At 37.4% G+C, this 13,593-nt stretch overlaps 2 protein-coding genes across 2 annotated transcripts in view; both read right to left on the reverse strand.

Annotated features, from left to right (window-relative positions):
- The window catches only part of LOC148912972 (uncharacterized), a 2,375-nt gene extending 482 nt beyond the window's left edge, over window positions 1-1,893 (reverse strand). Inside the window, exons 1-3 of the mRNA XM_089026358.1 lie at window positions 708-1,893; window positions 274-347; window positions 25-185 (exon numbers count right to left, since the gene is read on the reverse strand). Of these exons, the coding sequence (XP_088882484.1) occupies window positions 25-185; window positions 274-347; window positions 708-1,088 (616 nt within the window). The 5' untranslated portion in view covers window positions 1,089-1,893. The remainder of the gene's footprint in view (window positions 1-24; window positions 186-273; window positions 348-707) is intronic.
- Window positions 1,894-6,658: 4,765 nt separating this feature from the next.
- LOC116292298 (microfibril-associated glycoprotein 4) lies at window positions 6,659-12,198 on the reverse strand. Its single transcript, XM_089026869.1, has 3 exons — window positions 11,825-12,198; window positions 9,264-9,381; window positions 6,659-7,640 (listed from the first exon to the last, which is right to left on the reverse strand). The coding sequence occupies exons 1-3, from the start codon at window positions 12,149-12,151 to the stop codon at window positions 7,054-7,056; spliced, it is 1,032 nt and encodes a 343-aa protein (XP_088882995.1). The 5' UTR covers window positions 12,152-12,198; the 3' UTR covers window positions 6,659-7,053.
- Between the last annotated feature and the right edge of the window lie 1,395 nt (window positions 12,199-13,593).

The raw sequence follows: 13,593 nt of genomic DNA on the forward strand, positions 1-13,593 counted from the left end.
CACACCACCACCCTTTGTCCTCACCCCTCCCCGGGTTAACTTTGATAGGTGCATAAGGCCTTTCGCACTTCGTAATATAAAATACATAAATACCTTCTAACTCGACGGCAGAGACATCCTTATGAACATTCAGAACTCTATCCCTTATTGCGTTATTAATCTGTTCGTTGACGTCATCTCTGAAACTAATTAGGAAATGCCATATTTGAGTGGTAAGTGGAGAAACTATGGATGATTCAGACAAGATCAGTTTTATTAAATTTTCATACTTACACTTTAGTAAAATCCCATATAAGAGGGTTTTCTTCCCTGTCCCGTAATTTCTTTGCTACCAAGCGTACTTCAGACTGTAATAACATAATATAATTCATTAAAAGCATAAGATGTACCTTAAGTTATTCTTAGACATAGTAATAATGTTTTCATTATTTTATGGCTGTGATTGTATAATATTGGGGAAAAAATCGAAATCAAATCAATTCCTTTACAAAAAAGGAAATTATCATTATCATTCAGTGTCTTGTTATTGGAAATCAATAGTAAAGTTTGGTAGCATTAACCACTGCCATGGCGGGTTTCCCGCCAATTTTAGCATTGCATAAATTATACCGCTGCATAATTATACCAACTACTCTTCGCGCCAAGAATTCCCAGTAAAATTATCAATAAAAATAGCTTGCTTTTTTAAATATTGCCACTTTACTTACTGCAACAGCCTTTGAGACAGTAATCTTGGTCTTGCTGTTGTCCTTGTTCTGCTGGCTTTCTTTTAAGGCCGCTAGTATTTGGCGGTTTTGTTCTTGAAGTTCTTTAAACTGTTTTACAATCGTTTCGAAATTTGAAGAAATTTCTTCTTTTTCGCTGTCGGGGTCAACGTTCTCATTCTCGCTTGTTGCTTGCAATAGGCGATTTCTGTGTTCTCTTAGCACATCCTCGTTACCACCAGGGACAGAGGGAATAAGTATATTAAGCCTTTGAGAATTGGTGCCATTTTCAGTATGTCTACTCGTACTGCTTGTACTGGTAGTTGCAGTAACAGAATGGATTGGCATTGGGCGTCCTGGTAAAGGTGTAGATGTTCTTCCCATTTTTTGATCGCGACGAATGAACGCAATTTATAAGCAAAGATATAGAATGTGCGGGAAACTAGATGACCGACAGAGTTTGTTACCTGTTTGTGACCAAAAGGCGAATGAACGAATAAGCACATCCACCGAACAAATCTACCCCCTATCTATCACGGCGTATCACGTGACTTGTGATGACATATACGTTCATATAATGAAGTCTAATAATAAAAAAAGGAATAACTGTCTTATAAAAATGCTGAAGTTGTATCCAGGATTCATGTTAAGTAATATATCTATTATCTTAAAGCTATTTGCTCCATTTTATAAAGTTATGAAATTTTTTCTAAAGCCTAGATTCACGAAATATCATTGCAATAAACTTGATTAGCTTCTAGCTCTAAAACCATCGTACCATTATCTGCCGCCAACAGTGACAGCTCTAAGGAAAAGGGCGCGGTAATAAAGATCCGGCGTGCTTTTGTCCAATGGCATGTGGTTGATGGACGTGGAACTTTATTAGCTGGAATATGGCTGTTAGCCATTCAAAATACTTGGATTTTGAGTAATTATCCCAATGATACACACCGTCTTTTTAATTATATAGTTCTGGAAAACAAAATGTCTTCTGCGATGTCAAAGCGTTATCATTGCTTTCATTGTAACGAAGATCTACATTACAGAGTATTTTGCCGTCACAAAGAAGAATTTTATGATCCTTTAACAAATCAATGGCAATTACAGCGGAATGACGACGAAGACTCAAATGATAGTATTTTCACTCACGAGATTGACGGCCAGAACGACACTTCTTCTAATGACTACAGCGAGATAAACGTTTTGGGCCAAACTGATCAAGACTCCTCTGATGTGCCAAATACAAACCAACCATCAAGTGACGAATTCTTACCAGCTACTTCACAAAAAGGTATTGATGTTATACGTTTATTTGATGATTAGATTATATAATCTTTAAATGTTAAAGTCAAACTGCATAGATAAAAGACTGAATCTTTAACAAGCGGCTGATTTGCACATGATCTAGCTCCCCTATTGGATTTACTACCAAGCATTAGTGTTATTGAAGCGAGATTAAGTTAGAGGTACAAATGATTCTTTTCTATTTCTATCTTAGCCTCGTTTTCACCGTTACTTTTAAGAAGGGTGCATTATTAAGTAATCGGCTTATGGTTGCCATTAAAACCTCAGTGTTCATTCAGAAAGGTTCATTCAAAGAGTTTATAAAATCATAGCTAGAGATAACTCATTTAAAACGCCAAAAAGAATTTACTATGTTCAAATGGATATTGCTGTACATTTTCGTCTCCAAATCAATTCATGACTGTGGTCATCCTGAGATAGCATGGTATCCGGCAAAACATGCTTGTCAAGTTAGAGAAATACAATTATAAGTAATTTATTTAATATGTCTCTTGGGTTTTTTATTTTCGATTTATCATTTTTCTTTCACGAATTATAAATTGTTGTTTTGCTGACTTAGAAATTAATATTTTATTTTCAATGGAAATCATTTATTTTCAGAGCAAAATTTGGGTCAAAATTATACATTTAGGGACCGGTCATTATTTAAGTTGGAGGGCGGGGGGGAGGGGGGGGGGGGGGTGGAGGAGAAATTGTCAGTGACGCAAAAAAAAAAAAAAAGGCCCCCCCTTTGAAGGCATCCAAGTTTATCGAAAATCCCCCATGGATTGTATTAAAAAATTTAAAAATTTTCCCTAAAAGTCATTTTTAAATTTCAAGACCCCCCATTTTTCACTAGCAAAAATTTCAGGCCCCCCCCCCCCAAAATTTTTTCTCCACCCCCCCCCCCCCCAACTTAAATAATGACCGGTCCCTTAGCCCATGAGGTTTTTTTTTACTGACATTTTTTTTTTCTAGTATTATAATGGTTTCAGACTTTATCTTATACTATGTTGCAGTTATACAATGCCGAATGAATAAAATACATCGTATTTGCTTATGTTTAAAGGAGACGGAATAAATAACTTTGAGGAAGAAGATCAAGTGTTTTGGGATGACAAGTTGGACAGTGAATCTGACCATGAAGAGATAAGAGGAAATGAAAGGAGATTGGTTGAAACTTGGGATATTGATATCGAAGACGTAGAAAGAGATTTTGAACAATCTAGTGCAGAAATAAGCGTTGCCGTCGAAGCAAGTTCCCGAGTGACCCTTATTAACTGGATTGCCTTGTTTGTGTGCTTTTGGTCTGCATACTTTTCTGTACCAGACCGAGGCATTGATATTCTCCTCGCCTTTTTTAAAGCGATTTTTCAGGTTTTGTGTGAGCTTTCGCCAATCATTTTCCCAACCGCAGTATTGGTTTTCCCGAGCTCCTTCAAACTCTTGAAAAATTATCTTTCTTTTAAAGATAAGCATTCAAAGTATGTTGTTTGTCCGAAATGCGACACCCTATACCGTTTTCAAGACTGCATAACAACAAGATTCGGGCGTGTCATTGCTAAACCATGTTCTCACATTGCTTTTCCGAATCACCGTCAATTGTTTCGCCGCACACCTTGTGGAGCGGAATTGCTTAAGGAAATTCGTTTGAAAAATGGACAGACGAAATTGTACCCACATAAAGTTTATTGTTATAAAAGCATCAGAGACACTCTAACTCTCTTTATTAAGCGACCAGACGTTGTACAAAAATGTGAGATTTGGAGAAATCGGAATGTACCGGACGATATTTTAGTTGATATTTACGATGGCCAAGTGTGGAAAGATTGGCAATATTTTAACGGCACTCCTTTCCTTGCCCAGCCTAATAATTATGCTTTTATGCTGAATGTTGACTGGTTTCAGCCTTTTAAGCACAGTGTCTATAGCGTTGGAGTCATATATATGGTCCTCCTAAATCTTCCGAGAAAAGAAAGGTACAAAGAGGAAAACGTAATAATAGTTGGGGTAATACCTGGTCCACACGAGCCCAAATTGAATATCAATACGTACTTACAACCACTTGTAGCCGAATTGAACTTATTGTGGCACGAAGGCATCCAAGTTCGGCCTCATGGGAGTAGAACAGCAAGATGTTTTCGAGCTGCCCTCCTTTGTATTGCTTGTGACATTCCTGCACTAAGAAAAGTTTGCGGCTTCTTAGGATGTACTGCTCACCGAGGGTGCTCAAAGTGCACAAGATTTTTCCCCGGAGATTTTAGTAGCATGAATTTTTCAGGTTTCGAAGATGACGATACACCAAGGACAAATGAAGAGCACCGAAGAGAGGCTCAGAAAATACTCAATGCAACAACCGCTGATGAACGAAACCAAATTGAAACTTCCACTAGAACAAGATATTCTGAACTCTTACAGTTGCCTTACTTCGATTGTACTCGTTACCATGTTGTTGATCCTATGCACAATTTGTTTTTAGGGACAGCAAAACATTTAATGAAAAATGTATGGCTAAATGCTGAAACGCCAATTATTTCTAAAGAAAATTTGAATAAAATCCAGGAAAAGGTAGATGACGTCAAAGCACCATCATTTATTGGGCGTCTCCCGAAAAAGATATCAACATCGTTTGGAGGATTTACTGCTGATCAGTGGAAAACATGGACTCTCTTGTATTCTGTATTCTGCATTTGGAATATCGTTCCAACAGATGATTTGGAGCTGTGGAGGTTATTCGTATTGTCCTGCTTTCACCTTTGCTCTCCACTTATTACAACTGAAGAGCTACAAGAAGGACATGATTACCTAGTGGAATTTTGTAAATCGTTTGAAAAAAGATATGGAAAGGAACGTGTTACGCCAAACATGCATCTACACCTGCACCTCAGACAATGTATTTTAGATTACGGGCCTGTATATTCATTTTGGCTTTTCAGCTTCGAACGTTTCAATGGGATTTTAGGAGCGTTTCGAACTAACAATAGATCTGTTGAAATACAAATCATGAGAAAATTTCTCCAAAAGCATGAACTAAGAGATATCCCTTTACCAGAGAGATTTCGAGAAACTTTCCAACCAGTATTTCAACTTCTTCAGGAGGCACAACAAGTAGGAACACTTGGCGAAAGCATCCCATCAATACCATCAACACTTAATCTTTCAGTTGGTCAAGTACTACGTTGCTTAGAGTGGAGCAATATGAATGCATACTCATGTTTTTCACCTCGATCCATTGATGTTCTTGATGATGACTATACAGAATATCTCTTTAAAGCTTATGAAACAATTTTACCTCAACACTCGGTCATTGAATGTGTTACCGATACGTTTGAGAGAATTAATACCATTGGATATTCGGGGACAAAGCTAGGGTCCTCTGACTCTAGACTGGAACGTTCTTCCTTCATTCTTGCAAGTTGGTGTGGCCAATATAGTGGCAGTATTGAGACCGATTCATTTGACTTGCGCCCCGGTGTTGTCGATTTCTTTCTTAAACAAACCATTATAATTGATGGCAAGCAGGAATCATTGTGTATGGCAAAGGTTCGATGGTATCAGCGACATCCAGAAAGACACAGGATTGGCAGACCACATGAAATTTGGTGCAGAAACTTGTTTGAAATGGAAGGGCCCTCTACATTCATTCCCATACAAAGGATACACAGCCAGTTTGTTGCTGCTTACGATGTTATTGACAAAGAAAGAGTATTAATTGTTTGTCCTTTACAACGTAAATTGTACGGATGATGGAGATGACAGTAAAGTATCATCCATGAAAAATATTCAAAGCTATCAAAAATAAACTGTTTGAACTGTGCATCAGTAACTAGATAGTCAAAATGAAAATTGAATGAATTGTTTGATGAGTTTAAAATTAGATGAATTAAAATAATAATGAATGAAACTGCATATATTGGGAATAAAAAAGATGAATTCATATGTTTAGACTAAACAAAATTGATGCTTCAAATAATATTACAGATGTTAGCGGTTTGAAATGCAGCTGAGGTTAATGGGTTAATGAGTTTTCTTATTGTCACTGGAAAAAACGCATGTACGACTTACGCATATTATAAATACATCGTCCGCGTTTTTTCCTGTGTGTATCAACGCATATAACCTCACTTTCATGACATCAAAGCAAAACAATGATTGAATTAATGTGGTCGCAACATTGATGTCATGCGTTAGGAGAAAAAATTGACACATATGACTGAGATGGACCTGCATGCACTCCCTCCTCGTAAGTCGTAAAAACAAGCCAACATCCATCATAATTCAGTTGAAAAATTATTGATTTGTTTTGAAAAGTTTTGATTGCAATAAATTGAAACGGAAACCTCACATCGGATATACTCAGTTTGGGGTATTGTATTTGCTCCCCAGGTAAATATGGGGCAAAGCCTAGTGCAAAGTTGATTTCATATGTGCCCTTCATTTGACAATAGGGCAAATATAGGGCAAAAACGGTTATCATATATCCCCACTGGGTAAATACTTCTAAACTAAGGGCAAATATATAACATATTTACCCATGTGTTCAGATGTATGGCAAAGCAATGGCAAATTTATTAGAAATTTACCCCGACCTTTGCCTGCATAGGCAAATGTATGGGCAAATATAGAGCACCATATTTGCCCAACATTTGCCAAGCGGACATATGATGACCAAATCCATTATTTCGTCGAGTGTCCGTCGAGCTTCAAAGTGTATTGTTGAAGTTGTGCATTCTTTACCTTACCATTGGTATACGTGAATATTTAGACACTGATTCGAGGCTAACCCTGTGCAAATGAGTCTGTAATCAAGAAACACAGCGGTAATTTGCGATTCGAAACTGGTCTCTTTCGAATAGAATTGGCACATTATTATTTTGACAGGAAAGCGCGAATATAAAGATCACGCAAAAATTGTAGTTTCTTAGAAGTGTATACCTAGCCTCAAGTCAAACGTCGCACTTTACATGAGCCGTACGCATTGAATGACAATGAATAATAAGGCGGTCCTCTTTGATGTCATTAGGTTCGGCTAATGTGAAGTCAAACTTTTCTATTCCGTCATACTCTATTTCAGTTTCATCTCGGTGTTTTTAAAAGCCTGTTTATAGGTCCAGAAGGTTTCCGCCATTCCATTTAGATCTGAAACGCTACACCATTCATACCACCAACCACCTTTTCGTTCGGCTGCGCAACTATCAGTAGACCATCCATCGTTATCTTTGTCAAATGTGCTAAACCTCTCATTATTGGAATGGAGAGCATCACCAGCAGTACCAGAATATCCACTTACATTCAAGCGATAAAGTTCACTCCCGTCAGCGACAGAGAACGATGAATACTCGGCATAACTCGTGTGGTTCATCAAGTCCACAAGATCAACACGTAATTTTGTGACTTGTCTCTTGGTCAGTCGGTGAATCTTGTGAAGGCCCAACCAAAACTCACCAGTCAGGCTACCAAAACCGGTTTTGTAGTCTTGCCAACCGCGATAGAAATTTACCGAGCCGTCGTTGCGCTTTTGGAACACAGTCCACCCTCCGCCATCGGTGGTCATGTCACAGTAGACTTGGAAGAAGCGTCCGTCAGGATTGATTTTATAGATTCCATCTGTAGTGCAGCCAGAAGCGAGAAGTGCAGAACAATCACTGTAAACTGAATCATAAGTGGAAAGAATGATAATTTAGTTATGGCAAGATATCAAAGAATGTGTCATTGATTTTTGCCTTTTCATCTGCTTTTGTTTCCATTACCTTTATAGATTTTCCATTCTTTTTCAATTCATAGTTACTTTCTTTTCCTTCTTTTTTTCTTTTCTTTTCTCTTCTCTTCTCTTCTCTTCTCTTCTCTCCTCTCCTCTCCTCTCCTCTCCTCTCCTCTCTCCTTTTCTTTTCTTTTCTTTTCTTTTCTTTTCTTTTCTTTTCTTTTCTTTTCTTTTCTTTTCTTTTCTTTTCTTTCTTTCGTATCCTTCGTATCCTTTCGTATCCTTTCGTATCCTTTCGTATCCTTTCGTATCCTTTCGTATCCTTTCGTATCCTTTCGTATCCTTTCGTATCCTTTCGTATCCTTTCGTATCCTTTCCAAGGGCGGATCCAGGGTTTTTTGAAGGGGGGGTCTCAGGGGTAAATTTTGTGGGCAAAGGAATCCCAGTCACATTTTTACCACAGGAAGCCCATTTGACCTCAGGAATGACAGGGGGTCGCGACCCCCCCCCCCCCCCGACCCTCCCCCTGGATCCGCCCTTGCTTTCCTATCCTTTCCTATCCTTTCCTATCCTATCCTTTCTTATCCTATCCTTTCCTTTGCTTTCCTTTGATTTCCTTTGCGTTGCTTTGCTTTGCTTTGCTTTCCTTTGATTTCTTTTCCTTTCCTTTCCTTTCCTTTGCTTTCCTTTGCTTTGCTTTGCTTTGCTTTGCTTTGCTTTGCTTTGCTTTGCTTTGCTTTGCTTTGCTTTGCTTTGCTTTGCTTTGCTTTGCTTTGCTTTGCTTTGCTTTGCTTTCCTTTGCGTTGCTTTGCTTTGCTTTCCTTTCCTTTGATTTCTTTTCCTTTCCTTTCCTTTCCTTTGCTTTCCTTTGCTTTCCTTTGCTTTGCTTTGCTTTGCTTTGCTTTGCTTTGCTTTGCTTTGCTTTGCTTTGCTTTGCTTTGCTTTGCTTTGCTTTGCTTTGCTTTGCTTTGCTTTGCTTTGCTTTCCTTTGCTTTCCTTTCCTTTGCTTTCCTTTCCTTTGGTTTCCTTTCCTTTGGTTTCTTTTCCTTTGCTTTGCTTTGCTTTGCTTTGCTTTGCTTTGCTTTGCTTTGCTTTGCTCTGCTTTGCTTTGCTTTGCTTTGCTTTGCTTTGCTTTGCTTTGCTTTTATTTCCTTTCCTTCGATTTCCTTTGCTTTCCTTTGCTTTGCTTTGCTTTGCTTTGCTTTGCTTTGCTTTGCTTTGCTTTGCTTTGCTTTCCTATCCTATCCTTTCCTTTCCTTTCCTATCCTTTCCTATCCTTTCCTATCCTTTCCTTCGATTTCCTTTGCTTTCCTTTGCTTTGCTTTGCTTTGCTTTCCTTTCCTTTCCTTTGCTTTCCTTTGCTTTGCTTTCCTTTCCTTTGCTTTCCTTTGCTTTCCTTTCCTTTCCTATCCTATCCTTTCCTATTTTTTCCTATCCTTTCCTATCCTTTCCTATCCTTTCCTTCGATTTCCTTTGCTTTCCTTTGCTTTCCTATCCTTTCCTTTCCTTTGCTTTGATTTCCTTTGCTTTTTTCCTTTGCTCTCCCATAGTTTATAAGAAAATATTTTACTTACATGCCTCGCAGTTTCTGCCTCGAGTAGCAGGTTTACAGACGCAATGATAATCATCATTATCGTAGTCAGGGTAACACGTTCCATGATTTTGACATGGTGAGGGGTCCATACACTTGTTCTAGAAGGATAAAATAGCTTGGTAGGTACGTACGAAAGTTATCATTATTATTATTAATATTTATGAATATTGTGAGAAAGCGTTAAAAAGTGCTGTCGTAGGTAGCAAACAAGCTGGCCAAAGTTTTACATGGTGGCGACACCAGGGAAAAACGTTTGCGCATGCGTGCATTTTAGCACGTTTTCTAAGAATTTTGAAGAGTTTGAGTGAGAAAATAAATGTTTGTTTTCTCCAAGTATACAAAAAAGTTCGAGAGTATACTTTTGCCAGACCAAGATACCGTATTAACAAACACAATATGAAAGAATTAGTCTTAGTTTCAAGCATGGACACTAAGTTTTGGCATTTTGTGAAGTCCAATTTATCAGACATGTTTGAAAGTCGAATTTACTTATTTTTGACTAATTTGCATAAGGATTCAGAGCATGCGTTTTTTACTCGTGTCTATGGTGGCTTTTTTATCCTTCTTTTGATGTGATACATTTGTGTCCTTACTGAAGGTAATTGCCTATTATAGAAAAATAAATTCATTGCGAGGCAGATCTCTGGTCTGTCGAGCCACTCGTTTTATTGAACCTCGTCTTAGACATTTATACAAGTTAAGTGTCAGATCTAACTACACAAACTAGAGCAGAGTCAGGTTGACCAAAAGGACTTTCCTTAGTCGGTGTGGCTGTCAGTCGCGATTCCTTACTCGACTACTGTCCTTACTAAGGTGTGCACCTCCCAGTACAAGCCGAACTACAACCTTAGCCTTGTTCACAACTAAATACAAGATTGAATTCACAGAAATTGTTAAATCGCTCGTCCTTATATAACCAGGTAATCTAATCTGAAATATTCTTTTCACATCACGTATCTAGAAAATGAGACCTCGCGTACCTTTTAGGGTCTTCGGCTGACTCCCGGCTGACTCATATTTGTTCGTTTTGAAAAATATCAAACGTCATACAAGAATATAATGGTTGGAAACGTTGTCATTTTAAATGTGGTCGTACCTTTTAGGGTCTGAAATCAGCATCTCAGTTAATTTATGCGTACCTTTTAGGGTCATTTTCAAAACCGTCCGTCGAGCCCCCCTACCCACTTTTCAAAAGAGCCCCCCGGGATGTTTAGGTTAATTTGAAAGAAGTTCATAGAACAGGAAACTACAAGACGTAGATCTCCAAGTCAAAACAGTCTTGGCTACTAATTAAACTAAACATGTTAGGCTTGTGGAATCAAAGATAAAAAGCATTATTCATGTGAACAAATTATTTCTAAAATTCTGTTGAATAACAGTGCGATGCTCGGGAGCACCAAACCCGCTCAAAACAGTTTCAAACTTTTCTTGATGCCTGAACTTGTGACCACGAACGCTTTTAACTTCAAATAGGCAAGACCCCCCATTTTGTGTGGGACAATTTAAAGATTACATCAACAAAGTTTGAAAAAATGACTCAAGCGGAAACGGTAAAAGTACCTTTTTTCTCTCAATTTAGCTTAAAAATGTCAAGTGCTTGCCAGACGAAAAAAACCTTTTTTTGTTAGAAAGTTGGTTATCGCGTTTTCTTAAAAGGAAGTTGTTGATATTAATTCTTATGTATAAGAGCGAATATGTCGAACACGACGGCAAGACACCCCCTTTTTCTTCTATAGTAAGCCTTTTTATTTAAAAACGTCAAACAAAAGGAAGCGGGTTGGCTTTATTGTTTTCTTTGTATTCCTTTCTTAAGCAAGACATTTTGCCAGCAATTCCTTCAATAAGTTTTAGCCTTTTACTATCTATAACTTTTTTTATGCATGCTCCCAGAACTAGTATAATGAAATATTGCAATATGAATTGAAATTATCGATAAGACCGTGAAACTTTTCAAAGTGTATATGACACGAAAACATTCCATCATTTAAAATGTATAGTTTGTTAGTAATAATAGATATATCGTAATGAAATTTGTTTCAAAAGCTTATTTCTTGAGATATTTGAGAAAGTTAATCCCAATTTGTGACGTCATTTTGTTGACACGTACTCTAGATTCAGTAGTAATATACTAAATATAAATTGTAATTCATATAAATTAACAACAAAAGACATATTTTAGTCAGCTTCATTTGATAGCTTACGTAGTACTCTTCCAATGTTGGGAAATTGAAAAGTGTACTACTTGAAATTAAGATTCTATATTCAAACATATTTCATGTATTTGCAACTAAATCTGGAGACTTGTAAACAAAATGACGTCACAACTTGTGCTAAAATTTTTTGAATTTCTAGAGAAATACGTTTTTGGAACAAATTTAACCGTGATATTCTTATTAATGCCAATAAACTACACATTTTCAACATTAAAATTTTTTCGTGTCATATACACTTTAAAGAGGAGAAAGATAAGAAACATGTAGAGAAAATTAGGAAACTTCTAGATGTGAAAAATTCAGTAAATATTTTATAACTTATACTTACCACAGGATAAAAGTAGTGAAAGTCTGTACTGGTAACCAATGAAGATCCTGAGTTGTACTTGTCTGTTCTTAATAACTGACAGTCGTGTTTGCCATTGATAGGATTCCCGAAGTTAAACGACAAACATTCAAGGTGTTTTAAACATCTGAAGGCACACGAGCCAAGTTTGTTGACTATGTGAGTCTCGATAAGGTGAGTTGTGATTCGACGAAAAGCATCTGTTTTAAATGCCTCGTGCACAACTCCATCAGGTGTAACTTTTTTACTTTCTGTAGGAAAATTGTTGTGAAGAAAAATCCCGAAAAGGATGAAACACGACAAGTGCATGGCGCAGGCGAGCAAATGCTACTGACTGATGTCGACAATACACAGGAGTGAAGATAATAGGAAATGACAAACAATTTCAGTGGGTGCTTTTTTTGGGTAAAAAAGTATTATAAATATGCCTACAAACTAAGTATTTCATGCTGTGTGTGATGAATCAAACTTATTCTATAATTCATGAGTACATTTTATTCGCCGACGTGTTATTTTTCGTCTTTCTGGCTTAAATCGGCATAGTTATAACAATGATTCTCATTTCGCGAGTTAATTCTGAGCAAGGGCGCTAGGGCAAATATTGGTGTTATTTTAGCCGTTAGAAACTGTTTAAACTGTTAATTATCTGTTCTGCTATGTGCTGGTTTGATTTTTTCAGTTTCCCCGTCTATATACGCCAAAAATACTTATTTATTTTGCGTTGTTTTGATTCACACTAGATCGTAAGGCCCTGGCTAAACGAGGAGACATGTTTCCAGAAACATGTTTCCCTAAATGTTTCCTTAGGCCCTGGCTAAACGAGGAAACATATTTCCAGAAACATGCTTCCCTAAATTAACTTAATTATCCAGTAAAAGAAGTAACGTACATAGACAGGCTGATACAGCTAAACTTACTTCCTCTAGAATTCCGCAGAGATATACATGACTTAGTACTCTTGTTTAAATTTAAGGTTGGGCTCATTTCCGCTAATTTTGAACGCTTTTTTCTTCCTCAAACAAGTAGTTATGCTACTCGTAAATACGATCCCGCCAACTTCCGTTTTCATTTTAAACACTCTCAGAATTATTTTACTAACTCCTATTTTCCTAGATCGGTTAAGTTATGGAATAACCTCCCACATTCCTTTAAATATGTATCAACTGTTTCACAATTCAAAAGTCTACTTTTTGAGCACTACAAAACTAGCTTAGTACTTACAGACCGCCATAGTGTGATGCTCATGTAATAGTCCATAAGTTTGTTTATATAAGTATTCTTAAGTTTTAGGCCCGGGTCAGGCACCATGCTTCACGGCAGGTTGAACCGAAAAGCATTATTTTTGGGACTGTACGTTCCGCTTTGGGTTCGGCTCATGTGGGGTGCGGCGTTTTACCTGGGCCTTAAACAGACATATTTTATATTTTCTTAATTAACGTAAGAAGTTGAATTTCAATTGGGGCTATCGCCCTGTTTTTTTCTCCGGCCGCCCTTAGCTTTGTATGTTGTGTATTTAATTGTATTATGTTTGTGGCAAATTCCAATAAACTAAACTAAACTAAACTAAATGTTTCCTTAGGCCCTGGCTAAACGAGGAAACATGTTTCCCTAAATGTTTCCTAAGGTGGCAAAACGGTCAGGAAACATCGGAAAACAATGTTTCCATGCGTCTTAGAAACATGTAATGTTTCTGCGCTACAGAAAAAACAGTTTTTGCGTCTTGGACGCAAAATTTGTTGCACGCAGCAATG

This window comes from Actinia tenebrosa, unplaced genomic scaffold (genome assembly GCF_029948245.1).
Source record: "Actinia tenebrosa isolate PJP-AT-01 unplaced genomic scaffold, QUT_ActTen_1.0 PGA_scaffold10__47_contigs__length_13832649, whole genome shotgun sequence".
In the NCBI taxonomy this organism is placed as follows: Eukaryota; Metazoa; Cnidaria; class Anthozoa; order Actiniaria; family Actiniidae; genus Actinia; species Actinia tenebrosa.

What these genes read in the sequence shown, in the direction of transcription:
- LOC116292298 (XM_089026869.1), bottom strand. Translation starts at nt 12,151, where the DNA reads ATGCACTTGTCGTGTTTCATCCTTTTCGGGATTTTTCTTCACAACAAT. An exon ending in TTCACTACTTTTATCCTGTG is followed by an intron (nt 9,382 to 11,824) that starts GTAAGTATAAGT and finishes TTATCCTTCTAG; the next exon opens with AACAAGTGTATGGACCCCTC. An exon ending in AGGCAGAAACTGCGAGGCAT is followed by an intron (nt 7,641 to 9,263) that starts GTAAGTAAAATA and finishes CTTATGATTCAG; the next exon opens with TTTACAGTGATTGTTCTGCA.